The sequence below is a fragment of the Stenella coeruleoalba genome (assembly GCF_951394435.1).
Source record: "Stenella coeruleoalba genome assembly, chromosome: 2".
Lineage (NCBI taxonomy): Eukaryota > Metazoa > Chordata > Mammalia > Artiodactyla > Delphinidae > Stenella > Stenella coeruleoalba.
Window position 1 is genome coordinate 39,141,058 of NC_137147.1, and position 19,288 is coordinate 39,160,345.

At 37.7% G+C, this 19,288-nt stretch overlaps 1 protein-coding gene across 2 annotated transcripts in view; it reads right to left on the reverse strand.

Moving 5' to 3' along the window:
* Positions 1–9,247: 9,247 nt before the first annotated feature.
* The window catches only part of HIF1A (hypoxia inducible factor 1 subunit alpha), a 41,778-nt gene continuing 31,737 nt past the window's right edge, over positions 9,248–19,288 (reverse strand). The window contains exons 9-15 of one of the 2 annotated variants that reach the window (XM_079915087.1): positions 17,549–17,769; positions 16,646–16,932; positions 15,060–15,182; positions 14,523–14,947; positions 12,089–12,197; positions 11,396–11,522; positions 9,248–10,913 (exon numbers count right to left, since the gene is read on the reverse strand). In XM_079915087.1, coding sequence (XP_079771213.1) covers positions 10,762–10,913; positions 11,396–11,522; positions 12,089–12,197; positions 14,523–14,947; positions 15,060–15,182; positions 16,646–16,932; positions 17,549–17,769 — 1,444 coding nt within the window. In that variant the 3' untranslated portion in view covers positions 9,248–10,761. The remainder of the gene's footprint in view (positions 10,914–11,395; positions 11,523–12,088; positions 12,198–14,522; positions 14,948–15,059; positions 15,183–16,645; positions 16,933–17,548; positions 17,770–19,288) is intronic. The other variant, XM_079915088.1, reaches the window with a different exon arrangement.

The window sequence follows — 19,288 nt, forward strand, 5'->3', positions numbered from 1 at the left end:
ACCCAGCTAGTAGACTCCACTAAATGCCAGCTGATTGTTCTACTGCTTTTGACAATGTTCTACTGCTTTTGACAATGTCCTGGGGCATGAACTGCTTCAGAGTTCAATTATGTTTAGGTTCCTTTGCAGAGATGGCCATTGAATGCAGTCTTGAGGTTTGTTCTGATCCCAGAGGGCTCTTCTTAGTTGTCTCTTTCTCGGGCTCTCTCTGGTAAACTAGCTGGTCTGCGGTTTAGCTTCTTGCTGCATGGAGCTACCAGCCTCCTCTTAATTACTTGCCACCAAAATATGCATTGTTTTCAAGAGCACCTTGAAGTTTGAATTTTCTCACACTCTTCCAAATAAAATCAGTTCCTCTGGGGAGAACTTCAGAGTTCTCTGTTTTAGTGGACTTTTCTCTCCCCCTGGGCAAAATCTCTGAGCCAATGCTCAAGCTGGGAACGGGGACTGTGTGCCATGTCTTTCAGAGTGATACCCCTGCTTTATAAGCAGGGTTCTGGAAGGGGGCATTAGCTTCTGCCTCTCAAACTGCCTCTCCTGGCATGGAACCCCCATGTGAGCTGTGTGAGCTGGGGCGAGGGTGGCTGGGGTCTCAGCACTCATAGCCTCCTGGATCTGGGATACGGCCTCTGTCCTATGAACAGTGTCTGAAAGGAAGAAAGGAGTTCCTAATCTCTCCAACCTGCAGGACGTACTTATCTCTAATTTAACGTTTGCAACATGAAGCTAAGGAGGATGAGAAATGCTGGCAGCTTGGCTCTCCCAGGGAGATCCATAGCATTTTTACTAAGATCTGGGGGAAGAGTGAGCTCCACCTTCTTGGCCATGCCCGCCCAGGGTGGAGCTTTTGTCATACTGAGCAGGGTGGGGGAGGCAGCAGGTCATGGCTCAGGTGCCATTGACTCTTGCTGTTCCTACCAAGATTTAGTAGGTTTTCTTGAATAAATGTTTCTTCATCTGCTGTATTCCCTTCAAACGATTTCAAGAAACTTTAAATTGTTGTTGTCTAAAATTTTCACAAGTTATCGTTGTTTCACGGGGTAGTAAGTCCATAGGGCTCCTCATACTGCCATTTTCCTGGAGATGCATTTAAAGGCTACTCAGGTTTTCAACCATCTAATGTAGAACAACTCACCTCAAGAAGATAATTAACATTTTAGTGTGATAAACATGAATGAGGTGAGCACAGCACAACATGGGAACACCTAGGAGAAACTCCTAACCAGTCCCTGAGAGGATAAGCTTTCTAAAGTAGAACTGAATTGTGAAAAATCACGGAAAGAATTAAGAAGATGAAGATGAAAATAGGAAGAGTGCTGCTGATGCAGAAAAAAAGCAACTGCAAATGCGCAAAGAGGAAGAGAGAATGTTAGGAAGTTTTATCACTGCAGCACTGGATGCAAAAGAAAGAAGTTGTAGTATTTGGAAAAATAGGCAGGAGATCCCAAGGTCTGGAATGCTTTGTGCTGGGAGATTCCCGCCCCCCCGCCCCGAAATTCTTAGTGTTCTTGTACATTCTGAGCCTTCTGAGTGAAGATGCTTGAATATAAGTCCTAAAGACAGAAAACTCTGAAGAGGTTTAGAGACTTATCTCCCCTGGAGCCATTTGCTTGCATTTCAAGGCTGTAAAGGAAAGACAGAGACCCTCCTTCCTCCCCTCACCACAGAGAAATTTGTTTACATTCCTTCGATGGGCAGATGTGCCAGCTGCTGCACGTAAGCGCCAAGTCTCATAATTTGAGGGTTCCTCTCTTGTAGTACAAAGCCTGCTGCACATACAGGTGAATATCTGGCCCTCACTGTGTAGCCTGTGGGGAATTGGGGCACCAGGGAACCAGAATTAACAAGCTCTATGAATAATAAATGGTCTGTTCTCTGGTCTAGAGGTCTGGTGTTCCTGTGTGTGTGTATCAGACCCTCACTTTTGGACTTAATACCAAATATAAAAGCATTTGAACTATCAGCTAAAGACAATCAATAGCTATGAATATTTTTAAATATCTGTTTTCTGTTAACAGAAGTAATCGTATTTCCTATACAATATTATAAAGATACAGAACTTATTAGTAGTAACAGTCTTCTGATACTCCACCCCTCAAGGACAATTACTATTTTACATTCAGAATTTTTAAGTATGGAAATAACATAACCATAGTTTTGTTTTAGGAAGATTGGTTTAGCAACAGTGCAGTGCAGCAGGGATGGGGCAGATAACAGGGGAGGTAGAGGAAACCCAGGCAAGAAAGGATGAGGCTGTATTAGTGGACATGTAGAGAATGGTGTAAATTAAATACCTAGAAAAAAAAAAAGACTCTGTCACTTACTTTGACGATTTGATAACACTAAAGCATTACTGTTAAAGTTTTAGGTGTAATAATAGTATTGCGGTATGTCAAAAAAAAGAATATAATTTTTAGAGATACATACTGAATTATTTACAAATGAAATTATATGATGTCTAGAATTTGCTTCAAAATAATGGGTGGGGAAGGGAGGGATGCGTAAAGGTACTGATGAAAAAAGCCACGAGTTGAGATTTTTGAAGCTGGTACTGCGGCTGATGGTGGATAAGGCACCCAGATGTCTCAGGAATGACTTACTCTTCTGGCTGCTGGGAGTGCAGCAGCAGGTGGTCCTCAGCTGTCAGTCCTGCTTGGGGGTTGTCTCAGCGGAAGAAAAGCGCCCTCATTAAAGGTCATTTCTTCTCAGGGCAGCCCACATTCAATGACTGATCACTGTAGGGGCCTCAGCCCTCTCTGTAACTTGGTACCCTTCTCAAGGGCTATCCCAGGTCCACACCTCCCATGTGGCTGCTGAAAGCCTCTGCTGGGACTGCATCTCAGCTCAGTTTCTCCCTCTGCCCACTTCTGCTTTTTCCTGTCCATGTGTTTTTCCTTAAAACACTCCCTGATAAATGTCCTGCAATCTCCATCTTGGAGTCTACTTCCCCAAGAACCCAAACTGCAGAGACACTTTGACATCATTATACTATTCTCTTTACTTTTGTGCATGGTCAAAAGTTTCCATAATGAACATTTAAGAAAAGGACAGCATCAGACTGGTTGTGGTGGATAAGGGTAAAAGTGACAAGTTTTGTCTAGGGCTCCGATTTTGGAGACTGGGTGGCGCCATTCACTGAGCAGGTGATGCAGGAGGAAGAGCCATTTGGAGGGCATATGAGGAGTTAGTTCTTGCTTTTTTTAGGATTTTACTTTTTTTCATCATTTTAATTTATTTTTTAACATCTTTATTGGAGTATAATTGCTTTACAGTGGTGTGTTAGTTTCTGCTGTATAACAAAGTGAATCAGCTATACATATACATATATCTGCACATCTCCTCCCTCTTGCGTCTCCCTCCCACCTCCCCTATCCCACCCCTCTAGGTGGTCACAAAGCACCGAGCTGATCTCCCTGTGCTATGCGGCTGCTTCCCACTAGCTATCTATTTTACAATTGGTAGTGTATATATGTCCATGCTACTCTCTCACTTCGTCCCAGCTTACCCTTTTCCCCACCCTGTGTCCTCAAGTCCATTCTCTACATCTGCGTCTTTATTCTTGTCCTGTCCCTAGGTTCTTCAGAACCATTTTTTTTTAAGATTCCATATATATGTGTTAGCATATGGTATTTGTTTTTCTCTTTCTGACTTACTGCACTCTGTATGACAGACTCTAGGTCCATCCACCTCACTACAAATAACTCAATTTCATTTCTTTTTATGGCTGAGTAATATGGGGAGTTAGTTTTTGAGAGGCCAAACTTGACGTGCCTGTGGGGAGCAGTCTGGCCTGGACATGGACTATCAAGCTAGAGGTAACTCTAGGTAATGATGATGATAATGAGTTATATTACCTTGGTAATAACTCTAGGTAAGGTAATGATGACTTAGAACATCTTTAATGACCAATACAAACTTCACTTGTGTTTACCCAATTATAGCTGAACGTGTTAGAACCTCGTAGAATGGGAATTAACCCATTGATAGCAGGCACCACATTCTAGAATATTTCTATCACCTACAGGTCTCAGAATAACCCTGTCTTAGTCTGTTCAAGCTGCTAAAACAAAACACCATAAACTGGGTAGTTTACTCTTCATGGTTCTAGAGTCTGGAAGTCCAAGACCAGAATACTATCACGGTTAGTGCTAGCTGGTGAGAGCCCTATTCCTGGTTGCAGATTCCTAACTTCTCATTGTATACTCACTTGGTCAAAGGGGCGATGGAGCTCTCTGGAGCCTCATCAACAAGGGCACAAATCCCATTCATGAAGGCTCCACCCTCATGACCTAATCACCTCCCAAAGTCCCCACCTCTGAATACTGTTACCATCTTGGAGGTAAGGTTTCTATATATGAATTCTGAGGGACCACAAACATTCAAAACATCACAAACATCTTAGACTCAGTCAACCCTCGGTAATTGTTCTTTGAATAAATGGATTTCATTGGGAAAGCTAGAAAATGGTCCTGTTTTCCCCATTCCATTCCTCTGATCATTTCTTCTCTGGTCTCTGTCACACAAGATCCTCTCCTACCTTCAATCATGTGAGTTGTCCTTGTGCAAGCAGAGTGCAAGGTTTTAGGAAAAATCAAAGATGAATCAGATAGGAACCTCACTCTGAAGGAACTAAGAGTTTGGTAGGGGAGATAAGACATGCATAAATGAGCACAGAACATTGAAAAAAAGAAAGAGAAGTAAGAAAGCAGAAGGACTAAAGGTGAAGTTCACAGGGATGGCAAATACCTGCAGTTGCATTTGCCTACAAAGAGGAAAAGCATCTACCCAGGCTGTGCTGGCTGCTCTCTAATTTGCGATGTTCGTAGCTTACTTCAGTTAGGTTTTTGCTTTAAATACTCTACCAGTAGGCTGGAGAATTAGGCAACAGCTTATAATGGCTTACCCCAAAGCTTGTCCAGTACTCCTATTAGAGTATGTCATAAGCAGTTGTGTGTGGAACCATTAAAAAAAAAAAAAAGCCATTTTAAAGAGCCAGTAATATTATCCAGAAATATATGGAAAGGATCTCTACATAAAAATGTTTCATGTTTTAATATTTCAAAGATCTCTAAAAAATATGACTTAACAGCGTCCTAGACTACTTGTCAGGCTATATATGATGTTTCTCAATTTTAAAAAATGCTTTTGTGATTAACATTAAAGAACCCTACTCCTCCAATCCCCTGGCCTGCTCTCCTCCGTGAAGAATCACCAGTTTACAATGATTTATTAAGCATCCATAAGACCAAAAGAGTTGTAGTATTCTCCCTAAATAACACCTAATTAAGTACAAACATGGTGACTGAGGCTACAGTTCAGTTTTTATTAGGAAAAAAATATTTAGAACACCTCGGCCACTTGTTTTAAATGTTAAAAGAGAATTTTTAATGTCCTACTTTTTAGGAAATTCTATTTGAGAAAACATGAACAATGGATTTTCCTGAAAAAAAAACAATTTAAAATAAAATATAAGATGTAGTCAGCTGTGTATATACAAAAGCGAGGTTATTTATTCTAAACAATACCTGGCTCCGTACTTTACAACAAACTGCGCAATCATAACCTAATTACAGGAGACTAAATTTAATGCCCCAAGCTTTTGTTTTCCAAACTCACCTCCCTTCTTTCCAAAAAGATTATCTTCTCCCAAAGGATTCTCAGGGTGCAGACACACAATAAATTCAAAAAACACGACAAGCAGACAAAAACAAAACAAAACAACAATAAAAACCCACCCGGGGCAGCTAGTTTCCATTTAATTACTTAAGCATATCTCAAAGTGCTTTATTTAAAATAAACGAAGCCTTTGAGTGCCTTAGGGGTAATATGTTGAAATGTACACACAACGTCTCTGTTTTTGATAAGATTAGTAGATAGGACTAATCTTTTTAAACTGTTGCGTAGTTACGCAATCTGTTAGGCGACCCCTCGACATTTCTCTGTTCTACAGAGCACAGCTTAACACTCCAAAGCATCTGCTTGGGAGTTCGGAAGACAGCTCTACCTACAGCAACACTTCACTTCTCCTTCCCTCAAATCTCCCCCCGCCCCGCAAACTCCAACATCCAAAACGGCCAAGTTTCAGTAAGGGCTGGCAGGCGAATCGAGCAGATCACGGAAGACAAAGGGCAGCGCGGGGCCCACGAGCCCCCGCCGGCCCTTCCGTCCGCGCGCGCGCGCATTCTAAAGCCGGGCGGGGCGGTGCCTCCACATGCGCTCCCACACGTAGGCGGGAGCCCGGAGCAGCAGCCACACGCGCCACTCCTGACGCCTCGCGCCGGCCCCCAGTCCCCGGCCGCGGGCGGGGCTGGGGCTGCGGTGCTGAGCCCCAGCACGTACTGGGGCGTGGCCTGAAGCGCGGCGGGCGGGGTTTGGAGAAGTTTCTCCGGGCGGCTCACATTTCACATCGTCATCACGTAGGCACCAGGGCGCCAGGGCCAGAAGTGGTGCCGGTCCCTTCCGCATCCTTGCTGTTCTCCCCGCTGAGGGTCTGATCACTGCCGCTCTCAGGCACCTGTCTTTCCTCTCCGTGCCGGAATGGAGCCAAGACAAAGGAATAAAAGAAATTAAATAGTACAAGGAGATCGGGTGTCTGAGCAGCGTCTTGGATAATGCCGTCCACTACAGGTAAGAATAAAAATTATGTCCAAACCTCTTAAAGATGTGAACACAACAAAGCTCCGAAGGTGTTCATAGGAGGGTAGAGGTAAGGTGTAGTTTTTGTTTTACAGGGAGACTTTCATTTCACATCCTACAGATTGAACTAATTCTCTGTAAAATGATCTGGGACAACAGGCTCAGCGCTACTTAAAGGGAGGAAATATGAGCAAAGTGGTTAGTGGCAGACTTAAAAAACACCCCAGTAAAATTTTTTTTACATTTTTGTTGGTTCCACATAGAAACATGTTTGCAAAGGTTTTATTTAACCAAACACCGTTAAAAAAAAAAGATTTTGTATTATTTGCAACTTGTTTTTGACGTTGCTACATTGGAAATTTGAACTTTTGGAATGTTGACGTTTCTGCAAAGCCAGTAACTTTAAGTTCATCATTTTTCCATTTTAGAGGTTGTAGGGGGAAATCAAACTTTAGAATGGTAGTTGTGAGGTTAATACAAACTTATAAGAAAATAAACGTGTCTAGCATGCTATTAAATCGAGCAGCGCTGACAGAACCATACCATATATTCATCTGGCCTTTTATAGTTTATCAACATGCATTTCATATACCACCTCATTTACCTGAGTTAATGTCTCCGTAACCACACACCAAAATCTCTAGCTCAAACTCAAAACCCACTAAATAGCACCAGAACACCTCTTTTATTCATTTCCATTTGCCTTGCCATTCCTCTCATAGAACATCCCCTCAGTGTCCTCTATGATTTCATTACCATCAAGGGACAACCACTCTCAGTTCCCTACACCCTCATTGCTTTCTATTTGCCATTTAAACAGTTAATGGGAAAAGGGGTAAGGTTCTACTGGACTGGCTAGCACTTCACCAGCTCAGACACTCTGAATCATAGGCCATCTCTCCAAGACTGTTTTCTCATCTACAAAATGAGATACAGGTACTATTTCATAGTGTTTTTTTGAAGATTGTGAGATAACATGCAAAATGCTTAGCACAAAGTCTAGCATTAGATTCATTTTAACTCCTAATCTAAAAGAAGTTGTACCTACCAATGGTAGGCTCCCTGGGGAAATCTTTTTCAGTTCCAGAGTTAATAGTGAGGCTTAGAACAAATGAACAAAATACACTAAGCTCCTTTGCCATACTTTTTTCAGATGTGAAAATAATACTGTGGTCATTCACTCACAGCACCGCCAGAGGAAGAAGTATAGGCATTCATCAGGAAGGGAGACAATACAGGACTGTAGCTGCTGGGGTAGAGCTATACTTGGCTCAAGGCATTATAAAGACATTTGTTACGGTCTCAAAGAGGCTGGCACAATGCTGGGAGGAAAGGCTGGTTCTGCTATTTAAAACAGCTTCAAGCACTCCAGGGGACTTATTTTCTGAATGACCAAGGGGTGGATACTTGTTTTCTCCCAGCTTTACCATCCTTTAAAGTGGCTTTCTCATCTAAATCATTGCTCCACAAGTCATTTTCCTACTCGTGGTCATTACAGATCTGACCATTAACTAATAATTGAAAACGATCAACTTCTAGATTTCAGCTTAAGTTAATTTGCTAACAAAATGAGCAGAATTTTAAATTTCAACCCGGGAATATTAAGCAACTACTTTATTCTAAAATACCACCTCTAGTACTATCTGTAATTAAATGCAGAAGCACTTTGGATCATAGTATTTGCAGTGAAATATGCCCCTAAAAACTTAGGTTGAGTCTTAATATTGTAAACTTTTGTTCCCATATTTTCATGTAACTGTAATCAGATTTTCTTCATTCTAAGATAAAAACAGCCTCCTAAGATCTGTGGCTTAATTTTGTCCAGGATATTTTGTTCCTCTAACCTCAGGATACAGGGCCTAAGGCTCTGGCACTGCCTATGTAATTTGTCCATAAAAATAATTTGCTGTTACTTCTAGGAGCAGGGATTCACTATCTCTTATTATATCTTTTTGTGCTGTCTGATTTTTTAAATTTTAAGTAGGAATGTATTACTTTTACAATCATAAAAGAAATAACGCTATTTCATTTTAAAAATATAGGGAAAAAAGCTATTTAAAAAATTTTAAATATACAGTATCATTAAGACAAAAACAAAGCAACGTTTTTCTAGTTTCATATTAGAGTCAGAAGACCTAAGTTTAAATCTTCGGTCTGCCACTATTACCTTTAAGGCTTGGACAAATCCTTTATCATTTGAGGTCTAAATTTCTTTATCTGTGAGTGACAATAGATCGGAGATCTTTAGAGCAGGGGTCCCCAACCCCTGGGCCACAAACTGGTACCAGTCTGTGGCCTGTTTGGAACCGGGCCCACAACAGGAGGTGAGCGGCAGGTGAGCGAGCGAAGCTTCATCTGTATTTATAGCCGCGCCCCATCGCTAGCATTACCACCCGAGCTCCTCCTCCTGTCAGCATTATGGTGAGTTGCATAATTATTTCATTATATATTACAATGTAATAATAATAGAAATAAAGGGCACAATAAATGTAATGCGCTTGAATCATCCGAAACCATCCCCCACCCCCCAACCGTGGAATAACTGTCTTCCACGAAACCGTTCCCTGGTGCCAATAAGGCTGGGGACCGCTGCTTCAGAGGAACTTTCTAGCCCATACAACATTATGTAACTATAATGTTCAGGATTTGCTTCATTCATCCCATTCATATTAGAACATTAAAATTTTGTTTTACTTTAATAAATTAAAGGTTCATAAATGACAAGTTTCTTTTCTAAAAGCATACTTTTCACAGTGGAACATTACCGTTTGTTATTATTTAACATTACATTTAGGGACACAGTATAACTTAAGGTGATGGCAATACGATAAATGTAGAAATAAACAAGAGTAATGTAATATTCATAAAATACTTAAACTGTTGGTAAACAATATTATGAGTTGGAGGTGTTAAAGCAAATATTATTTTAACATAAAAGCCGATCAAAGGGGGCCTGGTCCACAGAAGATGTTTATTTGATGTAACAAAACAATACAGTTAGTGTTAGATCCAACCACAAAGAGCAAAAGGAATGAAAAATTTGTACAATGCACATAGAAAAACAAGATGTTTACTGTGACAACTATATATTTCTAAAATAATGCTTTTCTAAAATTACTCAATTATTGAAATCTATATGAAAACAGAATGATGTTAATAGCGACAAAGTGCATAAAACCAAACATCAAATTTCGAGCAAATTAACATACTAGGCAATTTTGCTAACAAAGCATGATTTTTTTCTTGTTCACAATCTGCTCAAAATACCTTTATACCAACATGGTGGGCAGAACATTTAGGTTTAATATCAATTACACAATATTAGCATAAACTTCCACAACTACAGATAGGGTATTGTTTTCTTTTGAGCTGGCAAAGTGACTACAGAAACATCAGATCATTTCTCTGAATTGAGAATTTTATCCAAATAAATGCCACATACCTTCCAGATATATGCATATCTTTCTATATCATGTAAATGGCTTTACCCATTTAAATAATAAACCATACAAGCATTTAAGAATCATTATTATATGATTAACAATGTCATGTTCCAGGTTTAATAATTTCATAGGCCAAAAAAAATTTCTTCTTAAAAACTAGTTTTATAAATGCAGAATATATTGCATGAGTAACTGCTGGTATTTTTTTAAGAAAATATATTGTGCAATTGTGGCTACCATGTACTGCTGGCAAATCATTACTGTTTATGTAAAATGTGAAAAAACTGAGTAAAAATTTTTCAAACTCATCATGATGAAAGGTTACTTGCCTTCTTAAAAAAAAATTACATTGGCATCTTATTAAAAATAATTCGATAAGGGACAAACTCCCTAGCCCAAAATAAATAAATAAAAAGGTGCATTTTAAAAATGATGCTACTGCAATGCAATGGTTTAAATACCAAAGAACTGTGAAAATGTGCTGTGTGTGATCTGGCATTAAGGAACATACTAAAAAAGAGCATTAATGTAAATTAAGTAGAAAGGGGATCAAAATTGAACTAACCAAGTTTGTGCAGTATTTGTAGCCAGGCTTCTAAAATTAGATATAGAAAATATAAATAGACTGCTTTAGGTAATGAGCCACCAGTGTCCAAAAAAAGGAATGAGATTATGAAAAAGCTCAGTTAACTTGATCCAAAGCTCTGAGTAATTCTTCACCCTGCAGTAGGTTTCTGCTGCCTTGTATAGGAGCATTAACTTCACAATCATAACTGGTCAGCTGTGGTAATCCACTCTCATCCATTGATTGCCCCAGCAGTCTACATGCTAAATCTGAAAAACAAAGATACTTAAGTATTTATTCATCTAATCCATGAATATTATTAAACAGCCACTATGCACTAGGTATTGGGGAAAATAAGGCAAATAAGCGCTAGAAGGGTTTTAGTCTATTAGGCAAAACCACAATCGTGTAAACAAGAAAGTGCAAAAAATTGTTACTGGTGCTATGTCACAAATGTTTAAAGGTACCTTGAAGGCACAAAGGCGTGATAAACCAATTTAGAAAAAGGCATTAAAATGTGCAAGCTTCAGCTTCTATTCAATATTGATAGCACACAGACTCAGATCAAAGATAATTACTAAAAATTCATAGTTCCATCTTGAAATAGCTATTACTGATCAAATAAAATGCAACCTTACTTTTTAATCCTAAGGAGTGAAAATCACTCTCAATTGGAGTAAAGCTCCTAAATAAAAGTTTCATATATTTTAATTCTCTTTGTGATGTTCAAGGGCAGAAAGAATAAACTAACCAGAGGGTATTAAAATAATTGTCTTTTGCTCCATTCCATTCTGTTCACTAGATTTGCATCCTTTTACGCGTTTCCAAGAAAGTGATGTAGTAGTTGCACGATCATCTGGTTGCTGTAATAATGTTCCCTAAAAACAGTAAAGTTATTTCAATTTTACTATGTTGAATTTTTTTTAAGTCAAAACTTTGAAATCAGTGTAAGTTTGCTAACAATATGTGGGCAAGATTCTTAAATACTGCCCTAAGTTATTTTAAATTCTTTTTCTTCATACTACTTCATACTACCGGTGAATTCATTTGCCGGTCATTATGACAGCTACGTGTGTAAATGCTTTCCTGTTAATTTGGTCTGAAAATATCAGTATGGATTACACCAGCACTGACTGTTCTGTGGGTAAGAAGGGAAAGTAACCTAAAGGGAAGAGAAAGAGACTTGGTGGTGACACTGGGTGTGGAATGAGGGGAGAACTGTACTTACTCAAAATACATCTCTAGTGTTTGGAATTTTTACACCAAGACTGGATTCATTAAATGTTTGTATTTTTAAGAAAGAGTGTGTACAAGTGAAAAAAAAAATGTATAACTTCTGAAAATGTAACATTAGTATTTGGAAGATACAAGGAGTTACCTATATATCTAACTTAGAAATAGCACATTAGCTAGAATAGAAAAGCAAACATACTGTCACACTTACAATTCCTACTGCTTGAAAAAGTGAGCCATCATGTTCTATTTTTCGCTTTCTCTGAGCATTCTGCAAAGCTAGTATCTTTGGACTTAGTTCTTCCTCAGGAACAGTAGTTCTGAAAAATATTTTTTAATAAAAATATGGTTGTTTTATTTATTTAAAAAATATCCAGTTACTTTTCTAAAATGAAATGTGTAATGCCTATTTTCCAACATTAAGGAATATAATGTTATACATAAGAGAACCGTCCTGATTACTAAAGTTTATTACCTTGAAAGCCCAAGTTCATTTTTTAAAACAAAATTTCCTAAAATATGCATTTCCCTATTTAGAAAATAGAACTGAACAGAACTAAATTGATGTCAAAGAGTTAAATATTGGCCTTTCATCCCACCTAATACACAGATATTCTTGGGACTACTGTAATAAAAGATTAATTTCACATTTGTGTTACGCTTTCAGTTTATAAAACATTGCATGTTCATTAGTTCACTGTAGCTTCACTCCAATCCCCAAGATAATACAGGTAATATAATACACATTCTATAAATGAGAAACCTGAGGCTTGTTAGGTAACTTGCTCTGTTGCTAATTAGCTGCAGATATGGAAGTACACTGCAGGTCTCCTGATACCCAGTCTCCTTCCCAGTGATCCTCCCACTAAGCCATTTTGCCCTCAGTATTGATCTGGTTATCAAACTTGATCTGCATCTAAAATTAATACTAAATAGTGAAGAACTGTTTTATGTGTCAAGTACATCGATTTTGTTATATCTGTTTCGCCTTTTCAAGAACCGCCCGCCCACCCCCAACATAATCACAATAGCTCCTTGCTGTCCCATCTAGTTGAGAATGGCATATGGGTAAGGGATGTACTACTCTAACGGCTCTCCTACATGCAGTCTTGTTTTGTATTTTTAAAAAATTCTATGAAACCGTCAATATATAGACAGGCAGATTTTAAAATTTTTATATAAATGTTACCTCTATTAAGCGTAACTCAGTCTATCATGTAAATATCATCTTAGTAGTAGTACTTTTAATGGTTTATTTTTAATCTTTTCTCTAAAAGCTGCAAATTGTCTGGTTTACCGTAGCACTTTGATTTTGCAAATTACCTACAGAGGTAGTAAAGAAAAAGCCTCCATATAGTTCTGAATGGTTAAGTTCATAAAGTGTTTAGTACATACTATATTGGAACTAATGTAAAAAAAATTGCTAAAATGACTAGATGTTTGTTGGACTTTGGTTTTGACAAGTACGTAGTTATTCAGAAAACCAAACAGCCCATGGTTCTCTGTAGCTGTAACTGAAAATTACAGATCACTGCCAATTCTACTGCTATGTTCATTCTTCTCTCCATCTAATAACCATTTATTGAAGCAAGTGCTACATGTTAGGTACTGAGTTAAGTATTAGTAACACAGAAATGCCCGAGGCACTGTCACCTCCCAGAGGAGCTCTAAAGTCGGTTGGTGATAATAGTAAAACAATAATGTTAAATACTTCTTTGATAATTTAAAGCCCTAAGATCTTTTCCTAGCTCTGGGAAAAGGCCTCTCCTAGCATTCTAGGTCAAAGCAGTGATGCAGGGCAGGAGAATAAAGCCATAAGCTCTGGCTATGGCAGTGCTTTTTCCTATTGCTATTGATATCTGACTCAGTCTAGGCACTGTAGAGGAATCATTCCTCTCCTCCACACACTGCTCCACTAACTTGTTTCCTCTGACTACAGCCTAAATTTTAAATGTGTCAAATCCTATTACAAATTATACACAAAAATTATAACTTAAAATTTGGATAGTGTCCATATGTTTGCTCAAACTAGCTCCATAGAAGCAATGCCATGACACATGCTTAGATTCTTGTTATAGCTTTTAAAAAATATTTAACCTATGATATAGCTAGTGTTCTATAAATAAAAAGGAAAAATAAAAGCAATTTATAACTATACATCAATTTTTTTTAAATGCTTATAAATATCTATATTGAATACTGAGGACTGAAGACCATCAAGTTCAATTTGGATTGGAGAACTGGAAATACCCTTAAGTTGGAAAGGTTTTTTTTCAGGTAAGCTTAAAAAGAGCTCCAAGCTATGGAGGCAAGTAAGGATAGTTAATGAGTCTGATTTAAGCAATTACAAGAAACTGGGCCAATTTTTGTACATTTACAGAACTTACTGGCTGGATTTTATTTTTAGAGGTATTAGAAGACCCTTCTACTCCTACATTTAGATAAGTGATATGACTATAAAGTAATACACAAGCTAATTTAGAAATGGTTTTTTGAGTGCTTGTTTTAAGTTCAGAATTTGTACGTCAATTTTATGTTCCTTAAAGCATATAAATCAGAAAGTTTGCTACATTTAGAAATAATTTACCATCATACATGTTTCCTCAAAAATAACAAACTATAACTTTAATGTTACATATAAATACCTTTGACTCAAAGCGACAGATAACACATTAGGGCTTCTTGGATGAGATTTTTCTGTCTGTTCTATGACTCCTTTTCCTGCTCTGTTTGGTGAGGCTGTCCGACTTCCAGTGTCACTATATGGTGATGTTGTGGCACAAGTAGTTTCTTTAGGTACGTGGGGAGGAGATGGAAATGCAATCAATATTTTAATGTCTTCCATACCATCTTTTGTCACTGTTTTTAATTCATCAGTGGTGGCTGTGGTAGTGTTGGTGGTTATAGGAGGTTCCTGCATTTGAGTCGGCTGGAATACTGTAATTGTGCTCGCACTTTGAGGAGTAGTAGAACTGCTTTCCAATGGTGACAACTGGTCGAAGGAACGTAACTGGAAGTCATCATCCATTGGGATATAAGGAGCTAACATCTCCAAGTCTAAATCAGTGTCCTTTAAAACAACAAATACATGAGTTTTTACAATGGCCACACCATATAAAAGAAAAACAAGTTAAACCCAAAGCCAGTTTTGAATAATATATATAATAAACAAGTTCATATACCTGAGTGGAAAATGGATTCTTTGCTTCCGTGTCTTCAGCAAAAAGTTTCTCTACCAATTCCAACTTGAATTCATTGACCATATCACTATCCACATCAAAACAATATTCACTGGGACTGTTAGGCTGTAAAAAGAATTAATATATTTACTTTTCCCTGAAGAAGCTTACATAAATGTTTTGCTGGTTGTTAGAATGTGAAAACCTAATCTCAGAGAATACACAACAAAGTCTGTCTCTTCTATCGAATTTTATCTAACTAGTGAGAAATGAGATTTTTTGAGCTTACACTTATAATTCTGTCAATACATCCATTTCTAACTGTATGTAATATAACAGCATTTATAAGATTAAAAGATGCATTTATCTGCTTATTCTAAAGAATAAAACTCACCTAATAATTCAACTCCCAAATGGTACCTAACTGGCCAATAACCAGATGATATACTCACTGGAATCTGTGTAATGAGAGGCCATACTGCTGTGGTGATCTACCTAAAAATCTCACAGCTACTCTGGGGGGCAGGCGAGGATAGGGCTGGAGACTTAAGTTCTTTACTTGTATTCACCTTAATGAATGCAGTACTAGTTTAGTTTTCAGCAAGAATTCTAACCAAAAAACTATAGCTATGTATTCTAAGCATAAACTTTTGCTTCCCTCATCTTAACATTTTTGTTAGATTTACTTTTTATGGATTAAAAACAAAATGACTCGAACATTTTTGTGCTAGGCAAACTGAGCAACCAGAGAGTAGGATATATTTTCTAGAAGGCTATGAGATGTCAAATCTCCTACTTTTAGCTTGCCAGTTTGAGTCAGTAAATATTTAATGTAAAATAATATACCACTTTTTTTAGGCTTATTTGATCCTCATTTATCAAGTCATAATATTCAAATCTGAGCTGCCGTACTCATGAGCATGTTTTTAGACATAGGAAGCTCTGAAATCAAATCATTCTAGATTGAGAAATAGAGCCCTATATGATACCTTCAGTCTTGGCCTAGCCTAGCCCTTAAAGACTATTTTTATTGTTTATAGAAAAACTAGTATCAAGACAGAACTTGAATTAAAAAGTTACTAAGTAGTTTTTCTGAGTAAGACTTGGTGAGACTTTCATGTTACTCTTATCCAGAATGTCAAAATAGTGATGGAAATTGTGCTAAATTGGGCAAAGAGCTTAGAGTCCTTTCCCTTTTAAGCCTTGCTAATAATAAGCCCTTTGCCACTGGATAATTCTCCAACTCAAAGGGTAATATGAATGGGCTTAGATCATTCATAGGCACACAGTATTGTTCTCTGTGGATATCTAAGTTCAAGACTTTTTTTATCCTACTGATATAAATACACACAGGAGCAACATATGTTTTACCTTTTGCCTTATGTTAAGGCAGCTCATTCCCATGTTCCTGACTGTCTTTGAGCCTAAAACATGGACTGAGGTCTAAGTCAGGCATAGCTTTTGTAGTAATTTTAAAAGTGCTAAAATTCATAGAAACAAAACTATGACATGTGGTTCAAATTTATATATATGTCCCTAAACATTAAAATCTGTAAGTTATCCTTTTCTTGTTCTATCATGACACCTACCTCAGGTGAACTTTGTCTGGTGCTTCCATCAGAAGGACTAGCTGGCTGATCTTGAATCTGGGGCATGGTGAAAGAAAGTTCCAGTGACTCTGGATTTGGTTCTAACTTTAATGCAACTTCCTGATTGAGTGCAGGGTCAGCACTACTTCTAAGTGGCTTTGGAGTTTCAGAGGCAGGTAATGGAGACATTGCCAAATTTATATTCTGTAATTTCTCATTGGATGAGGGGAGCATTACATCATTATACAATGGAACTTCCTCAAGTTGTTGTTCATCAGTTTCTGTGTCTGTAGGGGAAAAAATTAGTCAATTTAAAGACTATCTAGATTTCAACATATACAGAAATGTATGCCCCCTTTTACAAAAGGTTTATCTAGTTCACTCAAGTAACAAAAATGTTACCAAATTTTACTTAATCCGAAAGTCTGCAGATATTATGGTATAACCATAAGTCTAAGTTCTTTCCAATCCACTACTGACAACTTCTATAATCTATATAGCATAAAAACTCCTTCAATTACAACCTTTTCATACCTTTTATTCATTAAAATTTAACATAGTTTGAAATTACAGTTTTCTTTTTCAATGTTTGATTTCTGGTATGACTGCTTATTTATCCTTTAATGCAACTTATGCCTACTGCAGTATACCTGCTAACTTGTGAAAAAATATGACAGTAGGCTATAGAAATAGCAGAGCTTATTAAAAGTGAACAATTAAAAGTGGGAAAAAGAAATACCTTAAAAACACTTTGAAGCACAATTTCCAACAATGTGCAAAAGCAGGAATGCTGAGAAATTACAGGGGCAAAGACCACAATGTCCAAATGATTACCAACAAAAAATGTTAAAGTTTAGGCAGTTAACATAGTTTAGGCAATTAACAAAATAACTAAAGACCCACCATTGCTGCCAAAATCTAAAGATATGATTGTGTCTCCAGCAGCTGGGGCCAGCAAAGTTAAAGCATCAGGTTCCTTCTTAAGTTTATCAAAGAGACTACTTGTATCTTCTGATTCAACTTTGGTGAATAGCTGAGTCATTTTCATGTCTGAAGATTCAACTGGTTTGAGGACACATTCTGTTTGTTGAAGGGAGAAAATCAAGTCGTGCTGAATAATACCACTGTCAAAAAAGAGAGATTAGTAATTCTTAAATGAGCACTTGACACAATGTGGGGGGGAGAAGGACTCTGAAATGGCCTTGTCTCTCAAAAAAATTCAAAATTCTGTTTTATGGAAAGGAACATTTTAAGATGCCTTAAAACATCTCTCATGCCTACCTGGTCACATTCAGGGTTTAAAATACCAATATGAAATAAAGACCTATTAAAATTCACAATACAAGATAATTCAGGTATTTGACTAATTTCAATTAAGAAACTTCAGCTATTCCTTTGAGAAGATTGGTGGTGACAAAGAAATGTAACAGTCAAGTACATGTAGGACGATAAGCAGATCTTTTGTGCCCACATGTAAGGATATTGGCACAGAAGAACTCTTTGACATTCATATATGAAGCATGACCTAAGGATGGCCCTAGAATATAAAGATATATAAATGACAAAGGTCCTTCTAAGAGGGGCACTGTTTTTTCCTTGGTGGTAAGAAAATGATCTGGTGATACCACCTACAGGATAGAGTTGAAGAGAGATGATGAACAACAGCTCCATCTTCATGTTTGGCTTAATTTTATTGCTCCTTTAATCAACAAACATTAAGTGTTTACTATGTGAAATGAACTGAGGATACAAAGTTTAAAATATCTAACCCTTGCCCTCAGGAAGTTTAAAACCCATTGTGAAAGTATGTGTGCAAACAACTGAAATACAAAGTGATAGTTGCTAAAATGGAGAAGGTTTGTGTCACAGAGGCCAGTAAACTGAAACTTGGACTCAAGTAGGATCTGTTAGACAGACTGGGATAGGGGAAAAGAAGGACATTCCAAGTGGGTGATTCTTATATAATGGGAAGGTCACAAAAGAACTCTTTTGCCTAATTTTAAAACATTAAAGGATGGTGTCAGAAGTGGCAAAAATAAAAACCAAATGATGAAAGTCTTCCTAAGAGAGGGGTGGCCACAGATTTTAGAAAGAAGGCTAAATCTACAAAAGCATGGGAGTACAGAAAATAATGACAAATGATGCTACGCAAGTAGGCAAGGGTTTATTTTGGGGGTGATAAAGGGATCTTTAAAACAACTCTAAGGAAAATGAGATGATCAGATATCCATGCAAGAAAACTCAGCCTGGTGGTAATGTAGAAGATGGACTAGAAGTGGGCAATTGCTTACTGAAATAGATCAAATGAAAGATTAGTTTATGATATCCATAATATTCACAAGCCAATCATCTAAGAGAAGAGTTCATGAATACACACGAGCCATGTGTCACACATACAGCCTTTTACAGTAATTTCACGTAGAATTTCAGTTAATCCTCATTTTAACCTTTTGAGGCAAGGATTCCTAAATGGATGAAATTCAGAGAAGTAAGGAGACTTCCCCAAGTCATGGAGCTAATGAGGGACAGAGGTATGATACAAACCTAACTATTCCAGGGCCAGAATTCTTCTTATAAAAATAACATAGCTGCCTTGAGATAGTTTATGCTGATAGCTGTATGACTAGAACAAATTAATTCATA